Source organism: Monodon monoceros, unplaced genomic scaffold (genome assembly GCF_005190385.1).
Source record: "Monodon monoceros isolate NGI ecotype Baffin Bay Population unplaced genomic scaffold, NGI_Narwhal_1 Super_Scaffold_21, whole genome shotgun sequence".
Taxonomy (NCBI): domain Eukaryota; kingdom Metazoa; phylum Chordata; class Mammalia; order Artiodactyla; family Monodontidae; genus Monodon; species Monodon monoceros.
Genome location: NW_021703778.1, coordinates 98,837,906 through 98,860,042, shown reverse-complemented (window position 1 = coordinate 98,860,042; position 22,137 = coordinate 98,837,906). Strand labels below are relative to the sequence as shown.

The 22,137-nt window shown below is 43.5% G+C and overlaps 1 protein-coding gene across 1 annotated transcript; it reads right to left on the bottom strand.

Annotated features, from left to right (window-relative positions):
• Nucleotides 1-10,338: 10,338 nt before the first annotated feature.
• PNP (purine nucleoside phosphorylase) lies at nt 10,339-16,762 on the bottom strand. The gene is made up of 6 exons (XM_029239756.1): nt 16,622-16,762; nt 14,640-14,809; nt 12,211-12,314; nt 11,837-12,012; nt 11,533-11,723; nt 10,339-10,973 (listed from the first exon to the last, which is right to left on the bottom strand). Exons 1-6 carry the CDS (start codon nt 16,630-16,632, stop codon nt 10,756-10,758), a joined length of 870 nt encoding a protein of 289 aa, XP_029095589.1. The 5' UTR covers nt 16,633-16,762; the 3' UTR covers nt 10,339-10,755.
• Between the last annotated feature and the right edge of the window lie 5,375 nt (nt 16,763-22,137).

The window sequence follows — 22,137 nt, the reverse complement described above, 5'->3', positions numbered from 1 at the left end:
TAAAACCAGGTGTGTGATCTCAGTTGGAAGACTGTGGGTTTTGGCTGGGTTCGAGTCCCGGCTGCGTGGGTTCAAGTCCCAATCTGAGGTGCATGGTTTCAAGACTACATGTCAAGGTAAGCAGTGAGTGACTTTGACTGCTCTCTTCACTTGTCCTCCAAGACATCCTATTTTCTGATTTTCCTCCTACCTCACTAATGGGTCATTCTCAAATTCCTTTGCTGAATCATTCCCTACATCCTGATTTCTGTCCCCTAGATAATATCATTTAGATCATTTGCTTTAATGCCATCTATATACTAATGACTTCCAAATTTATGTACCTAGCTTAAATCTCCTCTCTTTGATTCCAGACTCATTTATCCAACTGCATACCCCACGTGTCCACCTGGAGGTCTAGACTTTTAAAACTTATCAGCTATAAAAGCAAACTGCTCCTCCCTAAGCGTCTCATCTCAGTAAATGGCAGCTCCATTCACCTCACCTATTGGGGCAAAAATTTAGGAACAATTCTTGATTCTTCTTTTCTTCTCATACTTTTTTCCAATCTATCAGAAATTCTTGTCTGCTCTATCTTCAAAATATCTCCAAATTCTGACCTCATCTTACCACCTCCTTCACCATCACTGATGCAAACCAACTTTTAACCTGGTCTACCACAGTGGTTTCTTATCTGATCACCCTACTTCAATTTTTACTCCATACCGTGGATTTTCTACAAAATAGGCAGTTGAGTTGTTTGTTGTGGTTGTGTTGTTTAGGGTAAATCAGTTTTAAAAATCCTTTCATGCTCAAAATAAAATCCAAACTTCTTACCATGACCTACAACACCTGCCCACATCTCCAACTTTGTCTCCCACCATTATTTCCATTGTTCACTCTAATAATATTGGCCTTCTTGCTGCTGCTAAATTGCTAAGTTCCCTCAGAACCTTCATGCTAGCTGCTTGAACACTCTTCCCTAGTCATTCCATTGCTCACTCCCTCCTCTACTCAGGTGTCTATTCAAATGCCAGCTCCTCAGGGAGGCCTTTCCAGCACTAACCTATTCGAGAAATCTCTTGCTTCTTTATTACTTTCTCTCTCTCTCCCTTTTTTCTTTCCCCTTGGCCATGCTGTGCGGCTTGCAGGATCTTAGTTCCCGACCAGGGATTGAACCTGGGCCCTTGGCAGTGAAAGCATGGAAACCTAAGCACTGGGCCACCAAGAAATTCCCTCTTTTGTTTAATAGCCTTAATGAGGTATATTTTACATGTCATAAAATTCACCCATTTCAAGCGTACAATTCGATGATTTTTAGTAACTTTACTCAGTCGTGTGACCACAACCATAAATCAGGTTTGGAACATTTTTACCCCCTGAATAAGATCGCTTATGCCCATTTACATTAATCTCCTTTTCTACTCTGAGCCCCAGGAAACCATTAATCTACTTTCTGTCTCTATAAGTTTGTCTTTTCTGGATATTTCATATAAACAGAATCATAGGATACATGTTCTTTTGTATCTGAATTGTCTTACTCAGCATGTTTTTGAAGCTCATCCATGATGCAGCATGTGTCTACAGTTTGTTCCTTTTTATTGTTGAAAAGTATTCCATGGTATGGCCATACGTTTTATCCATTCACCAGTTGTTTCCAGTTTCCATTATTAGTAAATGTTGCTGTAAACATTTATGTGTTAAGTCTTTGTGTGGTTGTGTTTTTATTTCTCTTGAGTAGATACCTAGAAGTGGAATTGCTGGGTCACATAGTGGTTTTAATATTTTGAGAAACTGTCAAAGTGTTTATCCAAAGTGGCTACACCATTTTACATTCCCAGCAGTAATGTATGAGGGTTCTTGTTTCTCTGTATCCTGCCAACACTTGTTAATGTCTGTCTCATCTATCATAGACATAATAGTGAGTGTGAAATGGTATCTCACTGTAGTTTTAACTTGCCTTTCCTTCCTCTATTACTTTCCATCCCCTTACTTTGATTATTTTTTCTTAACACTTATTGTTACCTTAGATTTTTTTTTTACATTTGTATTTATTTGTTATCTGACTCCTGAGTTAAATATAAACTCCTTGAAGGCAAGAACATTGTCTTGTTCTTCTCTGTTTCCCCAGTCTCTAGAACATTTGTTAGTAAATGGATAAACATACCCTCTTCACGTTTATCTTTCTCTCTGCGCAGCAGCCTGGAGAGGTGCACTCAAGTTTTCATGGACAGACAACAGTTTATAAGTTGATAATTTGGGGGGTTAGCATACATATATGTATGTGTATATGCATATGTATGTACACACACACACACACACACACACACACACACACACCCCTTGGCATTTCTATATAAGCCTTAATACATCTGATTATCAAAAGGACATAGTTCAAAATAATTGCGGAAAAAATGAACAAATATCAATGCAATACAGTGTTGTCAAGTAAATGTTATAGTTATCTGAGTGACCTTTGTTGAAAAATGTCAATACTGGGTAAAGGCTGATGACAAGACCTGACACAAACATCACTTGAATAATCAAACAGGGTTATTTATCCAAAGGGCACAAAATAAAGTCAGCTCAGTCAGAGAGATGAATAAATGTTTCAATTCAGACAGAAGTACAGACATCTTAGAAAACAAACTTATGCTTACCAGGGGGGAAAGGGGGTGGGGAGGGATAAATTGGGAGACTGGGATTGACATATACACACTACTATATATAAAATAGATAATAAGTACCTACTATATAGCACAGGGAACTCTACTCAATACTCTGTAATGGCCTGTATGGGAAAAGAATCTAAAAAACAGTGGATATATGTATATGTATAACTGATTCACTTTGCTAGACACCTGAAATTAACACAACATTGTAAATCAACTATACTCCAATAAAAATGAAAAAAAAAAAAAGCACAAACATCTTGACTCCAGCACCTTCACCAGAAGGTGTATTATTACTGAAAACTTTAAGTAAGTGAGAGTCATATTAGACTCTATGGAAATATAACAGTATTTCTCAGTCTAGTCCACTTGTACACCTAAGCAAGTGTGGATATGCCCAGAGCCCCTCCTTGGGTAGAAGCACCTCAAGTTTCTGGTTTATACAATGTACAATCCTATTGCAGGGTACAGTTTGGTTCTCTAAGGCACCTCTCTCAGACTCTCCAGGCTAGTATATTCTGGTCTGAGAACATTCCTGAATCCAGTATTGTGTAACCTTACCAAGGATCAGTTTTCTAGATCTTTGGGAGTCCTGCTAACAAGCCTTTAGACCAAACGTAGAGCTATCCTGAAGTAACGAGTCAGTAGGTAGGAAATATTTTAGAAGCTGGACACCATAAAGAACGGCAGAATGGCGGAACATATCCAAAATTACCCTTACCATAATTCCATATTTGTTTTTTTAAACAGTATTGGTTCCTATCTGTTTGTGAAGGAGGAGGGTAATTTAGGGGAGCAAGCATCCAAGGAAACCTAATGACTTCCTTCTGTCCCTCCAGATTCATGATCTTGCAGGTGTATCAGTGAAACTCCAGAGTGAGAACCTTCCCACCTCCAAAACAAGTATATCAGAAACAACCACTGTGGGCTTCCATGGTGGTGCAGTGGTTAAAAATCCAACTGTCAGTGCTAGGGGACATGGGTTCGAGCCCTGGTCCAGGAAGATCCCACATGCAGTGGAGCAACTAACCCCGTGAGCCACAACTATTGAGTCCACGTGCTGCAACTACTGAAGCTTGCGAGCCTAGAGCCCATGATCCACAGCAAGAGAAGCCACTGCAATGAGAAGCCCGCGCACCACAATGAAGAGTAGCCCCCACTTGCCGCAACTAGAGAAAGCCTGCACGTAGCAACGAAGATCCAACACAGCCAAACATAAATAAATAAAAAATAAATTTATTAAAAAAAACAACAACCACTGTGCCAAATATCAACTATATTCCTTGATGGCAATTAAATTATTTTCACACTTCATTTGATGGAATGGGTAGGATATTAACAATGGTAGTAGCTCTACAGTATTATTTGGAGGGAACAGTGGAGATTAATACTGTGAACTGGAATTGACCTGGACAGTCTTTGATGGGTAAAAAGAACACTGGATAGGGCTTCCCTGGTGGCGCAGTGGTTGAGAGTCCGCCTGCCGATGCAGGGGACACAGGTTCGTGCCCCAGTCCGGGAAGATCCCACATGCCGCGGAGCCACTGGGCCCGTGAGCCATGGCCACTGAGCCTGCGCGTCTGGAGCCTGTGCTCTGCAACGGGAGAGGCCACAACAGTGAGAGGCCCGCGTACTGCAAAAAAAAAAAAAAAAAAAAAGAACACTGGATAGAACTAGAACACGTCAGGCTACATATAAAGTCATACTATATTCCTACCAATCTTTTATTATAAAATTATAGCCAAAGCTCAAGTAGAAACCGCTCAAAATAAAATAGGAAAAGCAAAGACAAAGACTAATATCAAATAGCTGGCTGACAAGCAAAATGGTATTTTAAAAAATGAATAAAAGAGAGAAGGGGGCATCCCTGGTGGCACAGTGGTTGAGAGCCCGCCTGCCGATGCAGGGGACACGGGTTCGTGCCCTGGGCTGGGAAGATCCCACATGCCATGGAGCAGCTGGGCCCGTGAGCCATGGCCGCTGAGCCTGCACGTCCGGAGCCTGTGCTCCGCAAGGCCACAACAGTGAGAGGCCCGCGTACTGCAAAAAAAAAAAAAAAATAGAAGGGAAAGAGGACAAGAAAAAAAGTGATTTGCAAATGAGCTAAAGCAAGCCTCCTAAATGAACAAACTCAGAATGGAAGTGAAAATGAAAACCCAATGGAGGGGTGGAGGAGTTCTCTGACCCCAAAACAAGAGAACAAAGGCAGATTAATACCAAACAATTTCAAATCTAATTTAGACTAAAGCTAAACGTCTGGCAAAAAGATTAAAGACAGGAAATTTTCCATTTTTATTAAAATCCAAATTTACAATAACAGAAAAACAAGGCAGATAGCCAGTGTTTATTCAAATCGCGTCCCTTAGAAACAAAATGTAATTATGAAAAACAGAGGCCTATTTACAAGAAAGAGCAATGCAAATCTAAGCCAGATCAAATTTAGATGCAAGGCACAGCACGGAAAGAACAGTTCCATTCTTCTTCACCTTCTTGTTTTAAAGGGGCAGCAACTCTTCGTATCTATTTGTAATAGTAATCAACTCAGACTGGGAAATACCTAAAAAAAACCAAACAAAAAACAAAAAAACCCCAAGCATACTCTTCCTTTGGTTCTAAAAAATTTGAGTGACAGACATGTATTCTTGACAGCATGGACCTAATTCATCAAGTAAGCACAATAATTAACAGATGTGAAAAGATCTCCAAGATACATTAAGGTAAAATAAAATAGCAAGGTGTAGAACAAGAAGTATAACATGCTAACTTCTGTGTATAATAATAGGAGAAAAAATATGTATTTTTATTTGTTTATATTTTTATAAATCCTGGAAGAATGCACAAGAAGCTAATAAAAGTGATTCCTAGTAGGGTGGGGAAGGAAGGGTAGATGGAGGAGAGAACTGAGATGAATATTTTCACTGTATACATTTTTTGTGGCATAATTTTTTAACTATGTGATTATATCACCTATTCAAATTTTAATCCAAAAAAAAGAGAAAACTAATTTGACTTAAGTGTATATTTTTATTTCTAAATTGCTTACGCTCTTGTCTTTATGTTTTTTGTTTTATCTGTGGTACGCGGGCCTCTCCCGTTGCGGAGTACAGGCTCTGGACGCGCAAGCTCAGCAGCCATGGCTCACGGGCCCAGCCGCTCCGCGGAATATGGGATCTTCCCGGGCCAGGGATCGAACCCGTGTTCCCTGCATTGGCAGGTGGATTCTTAACCACTACGCCACCAGGGAAGCCCTGGCAGGTGGATTTTTAACTACTGCGCCACCGAAGAAGTCAGAAGCCTCCCCGCTTCTGGTTAGGCTTTAGTCCATCAAAATACTACAGTGTGATTTTCCCATCAGTCTTTAGTTAAAAAGCCTTCAATGGCTGGCCACTTGCCTAGAGAATAAGGTTCGTACTCCTTAGCCTGAGTTCAGAGCTCTAAACAATCTAGCCCCTCTCCACCTTATCTCCAACTGCTCGCATTCATGCTTTCTTCATTTTAACCTTTCCAGTCTGTTAAATTAGACATTCCTGAATTGGCCTGCATGTAGTGCTTTCAGCTATATCCTCCTCACCTCTCTTTCCTATAAAGCCTAACTTGAGTCCTACCAATCCTTTACCCATTCCCCATCCTCTGTAGCACGTTATCATTGGCACTTAGCATGTACTACTTTTCACACATTATTGTATTCCTCTTTCAAAAACAATTTTTCTAAACAATGACAATATAACACACAAAAAGACTAAAAGTAGGCATAGAGGGTACCACTAATTCAGCCTTGTTTTTCCTTTTTTATGCATATATCCTGTCCCCTGTCTAGACTGAAAGAACTTTGTCTTACTACCAATTTATATTATGGTTTTTAAGACAATGTTCTATACAAAATACATGATTAGTAACATTTGTTTTTTTGCGGTACGCGGGCCTCTCACTGTTGTGGCCTCTCCCGTTGTGGAGCAACAGGCTCCGGACGCGCAGGCTCAGCGGCCATGGCTCACGGGCGCAGCTGCTCCGCGGCATGTGGGATCTTCCCGGACCAGGGCACGAACCCACGTCCCCTGCATCGGCAGGCGGACTCTCAACCACTGCGCCACCAGGGAAGCCCAGTAACATTATTTTTTTAAAATAAATTTACTTATTTATTTTTGGCTGTGTTGGGTCTTTGTTACTGTGCGCGGGTTTTCTCTAGTTGTGGCGAGCAGAGGCTACTTTTCGTTGCGGTGCGCAGGCTTCTCATTGTGGTGGCTTCCCTTGCTGCAGAGCACGGGCTCTAGGTGCATAGGCTTCAGTAACTGTGGCACGTGAGCTCAGTAGTTGTGGCTCGGGGGCTCTAGCGCGCAGACTCAGTAGTTGTGGCGCATGGACTTAGTTGCTGTGCAGCATGTGGGATCTTCCTAGACCAGGGCTTGAACCTGTGTCCCCTGCATTAGCAGGCAGATTCTTAACCACTGTACCACCAGGGGAGTCCTAGTAACATTACTGATGTAGGTAGAGATGACCATGATAGGGTCAGGGAAGAGAACATGACTTGATGGGGTAAGTGTGTTTTGATACATATGATGAGGCTCAAGAAACTGAACCCATTTTTTAGGCATTCTGTAGGCCCCTCTGAAGAGTTTTTTTTTCGAGAACTACCCTTCTGTAGGCGCCCCCCCCAGATCTATTTCTCTGACTTTGTGTTTTTATTCTTTTGCTCACCTCAATTGATACATTCATCTTGGGCTGGGTTGGTTGGCATTTTGAAACTGAAAACACTTGATAAACCAAATGTGGTGTAGCCATACAAGGGAATATTATTTGGTTATAAAAAGGAAGGAAGTACTGATACATGTTACAACTTAGATGAACCTTGAAAACATTATGCTAAGTGAAAGAAGCCAGTCACAAAGTCCACATCATTCCATATATGATTCTATTCATATGAAAGCCCAAAATAGTTCACTCTACAGAGCAGAAAGTAGATTAGTGGTTGTTTGGGGCCAGGGAGGGTGGGAGTGGGGGTGGAGTGTAGAGTGACAGCTAAAAGGTATAGGTTTCCTTTGGAGGTGATGGAAGTGTTCTAAAATTGACTCTGATGACGACTGATTGTACTTATCTGTGAACATACTAAAAATCTTTGAATTACACACTTTAAATGGATGAATTTTGTTTTACGTGAATTATATCTCAGTAAAGCTGTTTTCTAAAAATATTGAAGACACTGTGTGGTCATGTTTTTCCTCCCCAGCCCATACCCACCTTGAAACTAGAATTCTAGTGAATTTAGAATTAATAATTATTATCTATAATTAAATGACTAGGGACTTCCTTCGTGGTCCAGTGGTTAACTCCATGCTCCCAACGCAGGGGGCCTGGTTCGCTACCTGGTCAGGGAACTAGATCCTGCATGCCGTAACTAGAGATCCCGCACATCGTAACTAAATATCCCGTGTGCCGCAACTAAGACTCGGAGCAGACAAATAAATAAATATATTTTTTTAAATGACTATTACTTGCCTGTAGCTACTTTCCTTGTCATAGCTTACTTTGTACTATAAAGAATATATAATTTTGTTTTCTGTCACCATGGGGGTATATTTAATGCCCTAACATGAATATAGTAATATATACTTGTATAAAGTAGGTGAGTCCTAATTTTTGTGCTTAGATCTAAGGAATTAGACTCTTGAATTAGGACATCAAATGCATAATCTTCTTCATTAATCTAGTATTCTATTATGAAATACAAGATACCTTCTAAATCTAAAAAGCTAGAAATGCCCTTAAATATTCCACTCAAGTCTCTCTGGGACATATTTTTCAGATGACACCATTCTGATTCCTGATCCATCTCACCAAGAAGCAGATCCAGGGTAAGAAAGCCAAGCACCAAATGCAGCCCTCCTCTAACCCCCAAGTACCCATCTGCTATGTCTCCATGTCTTCTGTTCTAGTCACACCTGATGTGACAATGACCCACAAACATTGTGAGTGCTTCAGCTCACCCTGATGTGAAATCCTTCCTCCCTTTCATCCTTGAAGACTAAGCTCAAAGTTAAACAACCTTTCTCTCAATAACCAATCTCAAAGTCCAGTGTATACTTAAAATCAGTTCATCCTTTGGACTCGCATAACATGTGACTTGTACCTATTTTATACTGCCTTATATGAACAATCAATAGCTTTACAAATGTGTATCTGTTAAGACTGTAGGGCCCTTGAGAGGGAAAGACCATTTTTATATTCTCAATTTAACATTTTATTAGGCTAAGAGTGTTATACAGAAATATTCAATAACTTGATTAAAAAGAAATGTAACTGTGAATCACTATATTGTACATCTATAACATAGAATATTGTACATCAACTATGTTTCAATTAAAAAAATAAATTTAAAAAATGTCTATAAGCATCTCATCAGATGAACAAGTTACTGTGATGTGTATGTATCTAAAGTATGCACAGTCCTTCCCTCTACACCAGCTCTCTCAGAGACAAATGACAGACGCTAGCAGATTGCCAGGTAGGGTTTTAGAGGTGGATGAAGGTACAAAGAACGAATGAAAAGAAGAGTAGTTACAGGGCCACTTCAGGATACTTTTTCTTTGTGCTGGGCTCAGCTAGGTAGGTCAGGTAGCAAACAAAGGATGATTTGAAAGTTTTCGAAAGCTTTCCTGCCAAAATGCCTCTTCCATGTTTGTTTGTTTTTTTTATGCAGTACGCGGGCCTCTCACTGTTGTGGCCTCTCCCTTGCAGAGCACAGGCTCCGGACGCGCAGGCTCAGCCGCTCCGCGGCACGTGGGATCTTCCCGGACTAGGGCACGAACCAGCGTCCCCTACATCGGCAGACGGATTCTCAACCACTGCTCCACCAGGGAATCCCACCTCTTCCATGTTATACTACTAACTGAAATGTTACCACTGTTGTAGAGTCATCCAGCTCTACCCACTGTCAAAAGGCAAACAGGCCTGAGGGGGTGGGGATAGTATGATTTTCAAACGTGCCAGCCAGCTGAATGCAAGTTGATAAGCGCCAGCAGTGCAATGGGCCAACAAAAGGTAATGCCTAGGCTCCTGTCACAGGGAGGTTCTGACCAAGAATGGTGAAAAGGAAAACTAACACCCAGGAAGAAAGCAATAGGAGGCAAGGAAGTGCTCCAAGAGAAGAGGCCAGAGTATGAGTCAACTTCACAGGGGCTGGCAGGACGCTAACCAGCAGTGGAGCTGCCGGCAGCAGAGAAAGGGGTATTTGCCACTGCACTGTCGGAATGGAGTGACAGAACGTATGGGTGTCACGAACTATGGCAGAGGTTAGCGGCGGCGGTGGGGGGGGAATCGAAGGAAACCAACAAGAAATACAATTAGGGCTTACCAAGGATGTGGCAACTATGGAACATAAGCTGAGATCAGTGAACGAATTCAGATATTCATGAGAGCTGACAGAGAGAAACAACCAGAAAGCCAAAGGACAGAGGCAAGGCTGATCTGAGGGAAGTGGCCATCATGTACAGTCCTTCCTTATCTTCTAACACTGTCTTTCACCTCTCTGCCTTTCCTCCATCCTCTCCTGCATTCACATACCATCTACCTCAATTCTTAGCTGTCCGAGAGGCAGAGTCAAACCACAAGACATGTGGTCTCATGATTGGTTTCATGCCAGTCTTGGCCTGTGCCCCACCCTTATCCCAAATTACACAAAAATAAAGAAATTATTTCATCTTTCTCTTTATTCTCAAAATATGATAGTATAAAACTCCAAAAGGAAGAGGCTGTTCCTTGTGTGGTCTCCAGTGCTTTGAGGAGCAGAGCTGAGCCCCCAGGAATGTAAGAGGATCATCTCAAAAAGCTAGCAGTAGCTACTAGGCTGAGTTCGACAGCCCCAAGTCAAATCCCTGGATGTGTGGTAGGGCTTGGGCTCTTGAAGAGGAATAGGGGTGGAAATCATTTTGTGATGACAGCTGAGCAGAAGAGCACTCTGTATCAGAAAGGTCTGGTGGGAGAAGCAGGGCAGGTGACACTCCTTTCTGCCGCTACCTAAGGGCAGAGGCACGTGACTCCAGCAAGAGGCCAAAGTAGGTAGTAGCTCCTTGGATCCCAGAAGGGAGATGCCAGACCACTCCAGGGCTGGTTAACTGGCATTGTCAGGCAGTGGAATGCTAGCCATAAGAATGGAGACAAATTGCTCCAATTTCTGCGCAACTTGCTTCCCGGCCGCTAGTACTTCCTTGTGATTGGCCTTCTCCTGGCTTTCATAATCCAAGATGACCTTGTTAGTGATGAGGGAGAAGCCAAAGACTCGAAGTCCACAGTGCCTTGCAACTATAACTTCTGGTACTGTGCTCATGCCTGATGTGGAGAAAGAGGGAAACCAACTGTCAGGATCCGCAAATGCCTCTTTTCCTCACCCTTCAGCCTCACCTCCATTAATCACCTCGTTGACAATTTAGCATCAAGAAAACATCCAAAGCAGCAGCTAAATTCGTGTCAAGCTTAGGCTGTTCTGTATTGCCTGAAAGAGTCGGGCCTCAGAGGGCCTTGCACATCTCTTATAAATAGAAATTTCTGTTTGTGGTCATTCTAAAGTCAGTTCTAATGATGCAATTCTATCTTCCAGCCAAAGGGTATAGAAGGTGGCTATAATGATATTTGTTAAAATAATCAGAAACAGTCATCAAATTATGCACCGGTCATTAGCATTACAGTGGTTAGAGCCCTTGGTGGTGGGTGGTGAGTTGATGGCTACGATGCAAACCTTCCACCACCTTTCAAGTCAGTTTGATTCAATCTTCCCTTAAGTCAGGCCCTCTTTCAGTTTATCATCTAGGTCTACAATCTTTTTTTCTTTTCCATCTTATTTTACCAGAACCCTCCCTCTTCAAGCCTCCAGCCAAGTTCCCCTCCTCACCAACAGCATCTGCCCCCAGCTTCTGCAGCAGACGACACTCTGCCACAGTCTCAAAGCTGGGGCCTGCCACCATCACGTAGGTTCCTTCCTGTAACTCTCTCTGCTCTCCCATTTGTTTCCAGGTACTGTGAGCCTTCTGCCTCATATCCCGGTCGTAGGCATCAGACATGGCAGGGAAACGAACTCCAAACCTAGGGCACAGGCTGGATTATCTCAGATTAATGGAATAGAGTAAGCTCTCTCCCAACTCCCAGACAAGTCCTTAGAGCCTACCCATCTATACAAAAAGGAGCAGGATAGCTACCTTTCATCATTGGGCCCTCTGAGAGGGTTCTCACCGCAGAAACCAGGTAGATTGATGTGATCGCGGATCAGCATGATATCTCCAACCTCAAACTCGGGGTTGAGCCCTCCAGCTGCATTGGTGACCACTAGAGTGTCCACACCCAGAAGATGGAAAACCCTCACTGGGAATGTCACCTTAGAAGCAAAAGATAAAAGATCAGAGAGTGTTCTTTAAAATGTCACCAATCCACCCATGCAGATAAACATGATACAGCATAAAAGACGAGAAAGAAGGGGACCAAAAATCTACTTTGCCTGGGTAGTTAGGTAATAAAATAGGAGAGCTCTCTCCCCCTTCGTCCAGACCCAATCAGGTTTGTGTCCCTGATTTACCTTCCAGAGCGGGTAGCCTTCATACATGTGGAACCTGCCCTGCATCATCACACAGCCTCTGCCATTCAAGATCCCAAACACCAGTCGGCCAGCATGACCTGGCACTGTACACAAAAAAGAAAGGGAAATGCATGGACAGATGCTTTCATACAACACATATCCACTGAGTACCTACTCTGAGCCAACTCACTGTGCTCAACAGGTGAGGGTATACTTAATCAAAAGAAAACATTATCATCTCCACTCTCAGAAAGTTTAAGTCTGGTGGGGGAGATAGAAATTAATCATAAACTTAGATATAAGTACATCCTGAGATTAGAGCTATGGGGGTGAGGATGTTCAATGTGAACACACATCAGTTTCTTTTTAAAGAAATTTCAAAAGAATGAGAAAGCCATACTGTAAGAGAATAAAAGAATAAAAAATAGAATAAGTGAGTAATAATGAATGCAGTGAGTGTTGTAATTATAGACCTCTTTTCCAAAATTTCCAAAACTCTCAAAATCTGTATCCTTACTACCCTAACTAAACTATATGCTTCCTCCCTCCTGAGAGGGAGCTCATGGTATATTCTAGCTTCCTAAGGAGGCTAGGAACAAGGAAAGGGGCTGAGGTTGGACCCATACAAGTCTCCTTTGTGACCCACAAAACAATCCTGTGGGAATACGTACCCTGAATGGGGCATGCAGGGGCATGGGAGTGCAAAGATAACTCTCCACACAGACACAGTAACCATTATTACCATTTCTCTCATCTAACATTTCTCCTTTAATGGACATGGCTAAACTATCCCTTAGAGAATGGATGGTCTGGGAGAGGGACCAAAACAAAGAGGGAGAGTTGAGGGATACTCAGAGATTGAGGAGCTTATAAAAAAATTACAGGGCTTCCCTGGTGGCGCAGTGGTTAAGAATCTGCCTGCCAATGCAGGGGACATGGGTTCAAGCCCTGGTCCGGGAAGATCCCACATGCCGCGGAGCAACTAAGCCCGTGAGCCACAGCTACTGAGCCTGCACTCTAGAGCCCGCGAGCCACAACTACTGAGTCTGCGCTCTACAGCCCGCGAGCCACAACTACTGAGCCCACACGCCACAACTACTGAAGCCCGTGCGCCTAGAGCCCGCGCTCCGCAACAAGAGAAGCCACCACAATGAGAAGCTGGCACACTGCGACGAAGCCCACGTGCAGCAACAAAGACCTGACACAGCCAATAAATAAATAAGTAAAATAAATTTATTTTAAAAAAAATTGCCAGTAGTAGAGCAGAGGTGACACAGTTAGGGAAACCCAAATAAAGTATAAAAAGTAAATTGATAAAGTTTTAAAAAATTAATCCACTTAGTGCAGTGCCCTTCTCACTGCAGGTAGGAGTGGCATGTGGAGCCAGTCACTACTATCTCTCTTAGAACACTTTGCACTCCCTTGTCTCACTTTTTAATATTTCCTTCTCCAACCCCATCCCCACCTCCCTGCTCTGGTCTCCCAGTCTTGCTCCAAAGGGCATGAAAAATATCTGTTAAAACTCTTAACTCTCCAGGGAAAGAGGAAGGAAAGTAGAATCTGAAAAATTAATAAATAAACCAACAGAAGTTAGTTATCTGAGAAATTAATAAGTAAACCAAATAAACTACTCTTGTCCTTTACTTGGCCCTATTTCACCTGGCCCTTCTCTAAGCCTCATCCTCAGCATGCGGAACTTCCCCGACCAGGGACTGAACCCACGCCGTTGCAGTGGAAGTGTGGAGTCTTAGCCACTGGACCACCACGGAAGCCCAGCCTTAGAGCTTTTGGCTGCTAATAGGATGCTGGATACACTATCCTCAGAACTGCACTGTGCATAGGGGGCCCTTTCCCCCTCCAAAGGGTCAGTGTGAATCAAGTCTTGTGTATTCGTGTATCACCTGGGTATTTGTCTGCAAGAACGTGGCAGTCTGTGTGTTCATGTGTTGCTGTGCACCAGTGTGTGCCTTACCCTAGGACTGGAGTTAGAGCTGGGGAGATTGGGAATGGCAGGAACACATGGGACAGGGAAGGCCTGACTTTGTCTGGGAGCTTACAGGCACTGCTCTTTCCACTTAGGCTACAGACTGAAAGAAATGAGAGAGGTGTATGAGGATATGGTGACCATAGTGTGTATGGGGAAAGAGTGTGCAGGGGAAGTGTTGTAGAGCTTTAGGGAGCTGAGTCATTAAAGCACAGGAAATATGTCATCATACAGTAACATTGACATAAACATGCCCTACTAAAACATTTCTACTGGGGGAATTTCCTTCTAAAGTCATTCTGATTCTTGGTGGGTTTTTCCCTCTGTTACAACAGTTGTCTCTAGTCAAATGCTATAGAGGATAGCCAGGGTGTAGAAGCATCGCCCTCCCATCAGAATCCCATCAATATCCCTCAGTCCTATCCCTCCTCCCCCTTGCCAGCACCTGTACTTTTGGGAAAATTCGGTATTTCACTGTAGTCAAAGATCTGGGCCTGAGTTAATCTGTCACTCAGACCTCCTAACCCAGAACCACAGATCACTGCCACTTGAGGTCGGTGTTTGGTGTGAGACAAAAGCCATTTTGCAGTGTTCTGATAATCTTCATACTTGAATCTAGGAAAAAAAGGAAAACCAAGGTGAGTTTCACTTCCATCCCAAGGGTATCATAAACTAATGACCTTCAGCGTAGAAAGGCTGACTGAGGTACCAAGGTGACAGGGGACAGAGAAGTTGGCCAAGGAGCTAGACAAGCCACTGCACAAAAAAGCAAACCCAGGCCACAGTTTTGATTGTCGACAGCTGGAGCAGAACCGACTGCATAAGTTTCTCAGCAGCTGCTTGTGAGAACTAGCCTCTGGAGCCCCGCCCCCACAGATGGGGAGAGGCCCCAGGATCGCTATGTCTTACAAAAGCGCCTCAGGTAATTCTGATTCAAAAACCAGGTTTCAGAATTCTGGTCTTGAGGAAGCAGAACTCAACAGGGATTCTAGTCCCAATTTTGTCTTTTTTAGGCAAGTAACTTGTGCTTCAAATTCTTTCCTCTAATGTAAAGCAAGGGAATGTAATCGGCCTCACTTATCTAACAGGCTCAGTTTGAAAATGAATTTAAAATGTACTAACAAGCTCCAAAGACCTTTGACTCCATAAATCATGGTTCAGGTCCACAGCACCTGAACCTCTTTTACAACTTTCCCCCCCTGCCCGTGTTTCCTCCCTGCCTTCTCCCATCTTTCCTTCTCTTCATCAAGGTCCAAGGTCCTTTGCCCTTCAGAGACCTAAAGGCATATGCTTATGCAGAACCCAGACATCCCCAAGAATCAACTGGGAATTTTTCTCACAATTCCAGTCCAATTTTCTCATACCTAGTTGGAAAAAACAAGGAGAAGGGACGGGGCAGGGGAGGAAACGACGACTGAGGTGTGACAGAGCTGAACACAACTAACCAAGCCTCCAGAGGAAACCTCTTTCTTCAAAAGTGCTGCCTTTACAATACACCGGGCTACCCTCAGGGAAGTAGCTGGGTAAGGGACCAGGTCGGGGCAATAGAACCGGGGTCATAGAATGATGAAGAGAGAAGCAGTGAGATGGTAGAAGTGAATCAAATAGCATCCCCAAGAGGTGCCAAGGAAATGAAATATGTGTGAAGCCCTGGCCACCCAGCACATCTAGCCACAGCTTACAGGACTTCCTCATTGGCCAGCAGTCTCCCAAGAATGCCCTGAATCCCTGGGCACCCAAAAGCCACTTTGATCCCTACTGCTGGAGACTTGGGCTGGGACTTCAAGGACCAAAGCCGAAATAAGCGTTTTCAAAGGTGAAGTGGGGGGAGTAGGCAGGATCTGTTGCTCAATTCAGTGAATAAGAATTTCCTTCTCTCCTTGGAGGCGACATCCCCAACTTAATTGAAACTCCACCTTGGAGGAAAGAGAGGCGTTGTCGAGGGACGTGAGTAATCTCTCCTCTGAAGGAGGAACTCTAGATATGGGCGCCAAAAGTACCTCGCGGCTTTACCTAGACTCTAGAATGGGAATCTGTGACGAGCACGTGGGTTGAAAAGACCTCTTCTCTGTATGTGGGTGGGGGAGTACGCTCCCTCTACACTCACATCGCAACGCGTGCGTGCACGCACACACACCGGCTTCTTTGGCGAGTCGTCTACGGTCTACTAACCTGTCCCCTTCCTGCTCTGGTGGCGCCACCCCTACTCGATTCCCGCGCGCGCCCCTGCCAGCGCTGGCCGCCCCACTGCTCTGCCGCCTTGCCCCTGATACTGGGCTCCGAGCCAGGCCTCTCTGCATCCCCGGGGCACTCGTTCCCTCTCCTGGCCCCCTCGGGGCCCAGAGTGCTGGGTTTCCAGTTCTCGATGACAGCCATTTCCCCTCCCCAGGGGCCTACGGGATTCCCTGGGCCTGGTACCCGCCTCACCCGTCGTCCATGGTCCCGCCGACGCCCTCTCGATCAGTTTGCCCTTCTCCGCTCAGACCTACTCCACTGAGCTGAGCTACCGCCAGTCACCGGGTACGACCCACACAGCGCATTGTTTGCAACGCGCTGGCTTATATCCCCAGCTCAGGAGTCCCAGCCAATGGCAGGCGAGTACGCGGCTGGCCCCGTCTCCATGGTGACACGCCCCGACTCAATCGCCGGAGGCTAGGGTTTCAACCTAATCTGAGGTCTTCCCAGCTGCAGTACCTTTCTCGATCCTCACCCTACCCACCGCGGGGGAGGGGTAGGAGCATCCAGCATTTCGCCGCTGCACCCATTTCTAACTGCAGGTCCGGAGTTTCCGGCACGGAAGCCTATGAGGGAAGAGGGCAGGAGTCGGGAGGAGAGCCCCCGAACCATCTACCTGAAACCCCATTCCTGGTTGTGTCTACAGCAAATCATGAGATATTTGAACAGAGAAAAATTTAAACCTTACGTGGTGCAAATCCAGAATAAAATTAAGTGAGCCTGTGTCTGAGTTGCTTCCTGGGCAAAGGAAAAATGGTCGACTCTAGCAATAATGCTGCTCTGGAGGTTACAGGATATGGGAGAACATATAAGGGGTCTAAATCCAGGCCCAGATGAGGAGAAGACAAATTTCTGCGGGTAAGTATCCCAGGATCCTCGCAGGAGGATGCAGCAAATCCCCTTCTCCAGGTGTTTCCAAATTCCCTATAGATATTAAGCTTTGGGATTTGGGAATGAGAAATAGGAATTTCCAGGAATTTCCCCAGTATTCCCCAAATTATAAGTTATTCATAGAATACTTACTTCCATACATTCTTTACTCATTATTATGGATATCTAAAAAAATTGTTATATAAATAAGAAACAGTAGTATTTACAAAGAATTGTAACCTATAATAAAGTTTTATTGGAAAACACACACACACAATTCCTGGATCCTTGACACAGACAAAGGATGGTGATAGGGTGGGGATGGGATGGGGAAATGCAGACAGACCCTTGATTTACACGATACTCGATCCAAGGAATTCAGATAATTACAGAAGGATTCTTCCCCAAAATGAAAATTCCTGTAACAGAACTACGCAGCATAATGTCTTTGTAAGAATTTAGCTATTTTCTGCCTCCACTTTTATAATTTTAACCAAATTCACATCAAATCACAAATTGTCCTTGCTTAGCTATTGGAATCCTCCACCTATTTCCACCCTCCTGAGCTCTAACCTTTCCTGCTTGCTGTGTTAGCCAACACCATGACCCAAACCACTGTTTCCCAGCCCCGTTTCTATCTCATTCATGTAACAAATACTTATTGAGCATCAACTATGTGCCAGAACTGTTCTAGTGTTAGGGACACAAGAGTAATGACAATATATGTAAACACAAAAATAACATATATAAAGAACTGAGCACAGTGCCAAATGAACGGTTTATTCTACTGTCATTATTGGATTATTATTATTATCCTTATTCATCCAGTAATTTTAGCAAAGGTAACAATAGGGTGAGCTAAAGGTAAAGTTTCACCTTAGTAATGTGACTCTGTACAATTGAGACACTGAAAGCATGATTTTGAATGATGGGTAAGTTCAGTCATAAGTAAAAATCAGCCCAAGGGTAATATGTATCAATATTTGATTGCTGAAAGTTTTTTGCGGTACGCGGGCCTCTCACTGCTGTGGCCTCTTCCGCCACGGAGCACAGGCTCCCGACGCGCAGGCCCAGTGGCCATGGCTCACAGGCCCAGCCGCTCCGTGACATGTGGGCTCCTCCCGGACCGGGGCACGAACCGGCATCCCCTGCATCGGTAGGCGGACTCCCAACCACTGCGCCACCAGGGAAGCCCCTGAAAATTCCTTTTTAAACACCTCAAATCCAATCAAGTTTACACAAAAAACAAGAGTAGAACATAATTACATCTAAGAAAGCACAAACTTAATCAATTAATTTTTTTTTTTTTTTGGCCTTGCGGGGAGGCTTGTGGGATCCTAGTTCCCTGACCCTCGTCAGTGAAACCACTAAGTCCTAACCACTGGACCACCAGGGAATTCCCTTAATTAATTTTAATGGACTCTGTCTAAAGTAAGTGTAGATGATCTTCAATATATCTACAAAAGGAAAACTGAGGGACAAGGCTCAATCTTCTGTAGTGTTTCTCCTATGTCATGTAGGGAGGAACATACAGAATATATAAACATTCTGGGCACCAAAGAAATGTACTGCTATATGACAGGCAAGGACAGGTTACCAGACTGCACCTTGGCCAGGGTCATATAACCTTCAGAACCATACAATATACTTTATTCTGAATTCAAGGTCAGCAACCAAGCTTCTGAACAATCATTTGGACCCCCAATCTTTTTAATCTCAGATTCACCAGTGGCCCTTTGAGTTACCCTATGAGGCCTAGCAGGCCTCCTCAGGACACATCTTAGTGGTCTACCCAACAGAAGGGCCCAGGTTCCAGATTGCATCAAGCCCTTGGGTCCCATCCTACCTCTAACCTTGGTTTGTTTGCATCTCTCATTGCTTTCCTCACAGGATTTTTACCTTTAAAGGGTACAGATTTAGGCGTTCTGTGTGTGTCTGTATATGTGTGTGTGTGTGTGTGTGTAAAATACTTAATGATCATATATATGAAATGTCTATTAAATGTCTATTATTTCTCTTTAGGCCATCTCAAGCCAAGCGTCCATAGTCCATTTTGATCTCTTTGCAATACCCCAGTCCAGAGGTTCCCAGTTTCTTAATTTATAGGGCACTTAGGAGCTCAGAAAATTTTTCACAGCACCCCTAGGTCCAAAGAAATACCTAAGAGTTTTGCTTTTTAGGTAGCTGGTGCCTAACAGCTTAGTAACCATTTGAAAAAAATAATACAGACAAGTTGAAAGAAAAAATATTTTTTGTTTTTTTCTTAAATAGTTACTAATGGAATGTGTGTGCCTGTTGGGCACTGCCCAACTTCTCAAACCTTGCAGTCCAGCACTACTACCCACATTTCCTGTTCTGGGTTGATTTCCACACAGTACTTACTTTTTTATCAGACGACCTCCTAAAAGCCAGCTTTGCAAAGATATTTTGTCATCAAAGGAATGTAGCAAGTCTTTTTTTATTTTTTATAAATTTATTTATTTATTTTTGGCTGCATTGGGTCTTCGTTGCTGCGCGTGGGCTTTCTCTAGTTGCAGTGAGCTGGGGCTACTCTTCCTTGAGGTGCGTGGGCTTCTCATTGCGGTGGCTTCTCTCGTTGCGGGGCACGGGCTCTAGGTGCTTCGGCTTCAGTGGTTGTGGCACGTGGGCTCAGTAGTTGTGGCGCACAGGCTTTGCTGCTCCGCAGCATGTGGGGTCTTCCCAGAGCAGGGCTCCAACCCGTGTCCCCTGTGCCACCAGGGAAGTCCCAATGTAGCACAATCTAATGTTCAAATTGTGAACTACCTTGAGCTAGCAGTTCTCATAGTATACAAGAGATGTCAAATATTGCTGTGTTTCCCTTAAAAAAATTTAAATATCCCACAGTACTCCTGTGAATTTGCCCCTTGGCACAGAGTTTGGGAACTATGGCCCCAGGCACTCCTTGCCACCTCATTCCTGAATCTGTGTAGTGTAAATGAGTGGACTCTAATCAAACTACCTGTGAATGAATTCCATCTCCACCCCTTACCTACCAGCTTGTGATCCAAAGCAAGTAAAAAAAAAAATCTCATTATGCCTCAGTTTTCTCATCTGTAAAATGGTGATAATAATAGTACTTACTCTTGTTGCAAGGATTATATAAAATGCCAGTTAAATGTTTAGATAAGTGCCTGGAATTATAGTAAGTACACAGTAAATATTGACTATTATTATTTTTCCCCTTTGTCTCTTTTTCTTTTTGATTTCTCTAGACCCACCTAACCATGAATTGGATCAGAACAAAAACTAGAGGTACTCCCAGCCCATCAACAGCAACTCTAATCCTGCATTGTTTAAAACAGAAGCCACTAGCCAAATATGGCTATTCCAATTTAATAAAATTAAAAGATAAAATAAAAAGTAAAAATTCAGTCCTTAGTTATACTAACCACATTTAAATTGCTCAAAAGCTACATGTAGCTAGTGGCGACCACATTGCAAATCACAGAAACATTTCAATCATTACAGAAAGAATAGTGCACAACACTATTCTTACCTTTTCTAGTCACTGCTCCCCAGTCTCCACATTTTACAAAGCTGGAGCTATGTTTTATTCTGTACTTGTAGGGTTCCTGTAGTCAGGAACCAAACAATTATCAACTTTAGGGTGATTATAGCTCATTACTGCCTTATTACCCTTTTTCTATCTTCTTCTCACCCCTCTTTGAAGTTCTGAGGTACTCCCATGTCCAGGCACACATGCAGTAACACACCCATCTTCCATGCTCAATATCAAGGAAACTGAAGAATGGAAGTGGTAGTTTCTAAGTCACTAAGTATTGGCTTACGGAGTGGGAAGATATCTCGAGATAGTGACTCCCAATGGCAACTTTTATAGAAGGAGGCTCAGCCTCTTAGGACTTTTTAGGCAGGAAACCTATTTTATTCCTGCCCTCTCAACTGAAATTTCTCATTCTCTCTAGACCACAAGATAGTTGTTCTCCTATTTAAATACCTACCCCACCATCACCAAGAATCTTTGACCTTCCATTTTCTCCAATTCCTGAAACTAAAATGTTATTTTAATTTAGTTCCTCCCGCCCCCCCACTCCCCCCACCTCCCCGTAAAAGGATCACTTTCATTTCCCTTCTCTGTGTGAGATCCCTATTTGTGCCTCATTCAGTGCAGGAACAGAGTGAAGATAAACAGACTGACCTAACAGATCAATCCCCAGATAGAGAAGCTGACTACACCCTAAAGGAAGGGGCAAAGCACTGGGGCATGGAAAGGACATAAAACAGAAGGGAACAAAAGTGTAGAGTGATAAAGAGAAATAACCCCTTAAAACTAGACCACACCCTACCCCACTCCATCCAACTGCCCATACTACACCTCATCTTGGTTAATTCACTCTGCACATTACCAAAAACATTCTTTGCCCTGGAAATGGAGTAAGGGACTGTGTTGGTTTCACACAGGTGGCAAACTACCACCTCAGGAAAGGGTAAAGAAGAAATAGGGTAAGTGGAAAGAGAAATCAAATTGGGACCCTGGGTGGCAGAAGCCCAGCAGATACCTCCAGCCCCATTCTCTGCCATCTACACGGTGTGATAGTTACCACTTGGTTGGAAGCCTGAAGAAAAAAACCTTCCAAATCTTTGCAGTGTCTTTCTTTATATCCTCCTGTTATGGACTCTTAGGGAGTATCTCAAAACTCATATGTTGAAGCCCTAATCCCTTAACCCCAAAGTGACTATATTTGGAGATAGGGTCTTTAAAGAGATAATTAGGTTAAATGAGGTCACAAGGGGCCCTAATTCCTTATAAGAAGAGGAAGAGACAGCAGGGATGTGTGCTCAGAGGGAAAAGGCCCTGT

What these genes read in the sequence shown, in the direction of transcription:
- PNP (XM_029239756.1), bottom strand. An exon ending in AGAGGGCCCAATGATGAAAG is followed by an intron (nt 11,724 to 11,836) that starts GTAGCTATCCTG and finishes CCTGTGCCCTAG; the next exon opens with GTTTGGAGTTCGTTTCCCTG. An exon ending in GCTGGGGGCAGATGCTGTTG is followed by an intron (nt 10,974 to 11,532) that starts GTGAGGAGGGGA and finishes TCTCCACATCAG; the next exon opens with GCATGAGCACAGTACCAGAA.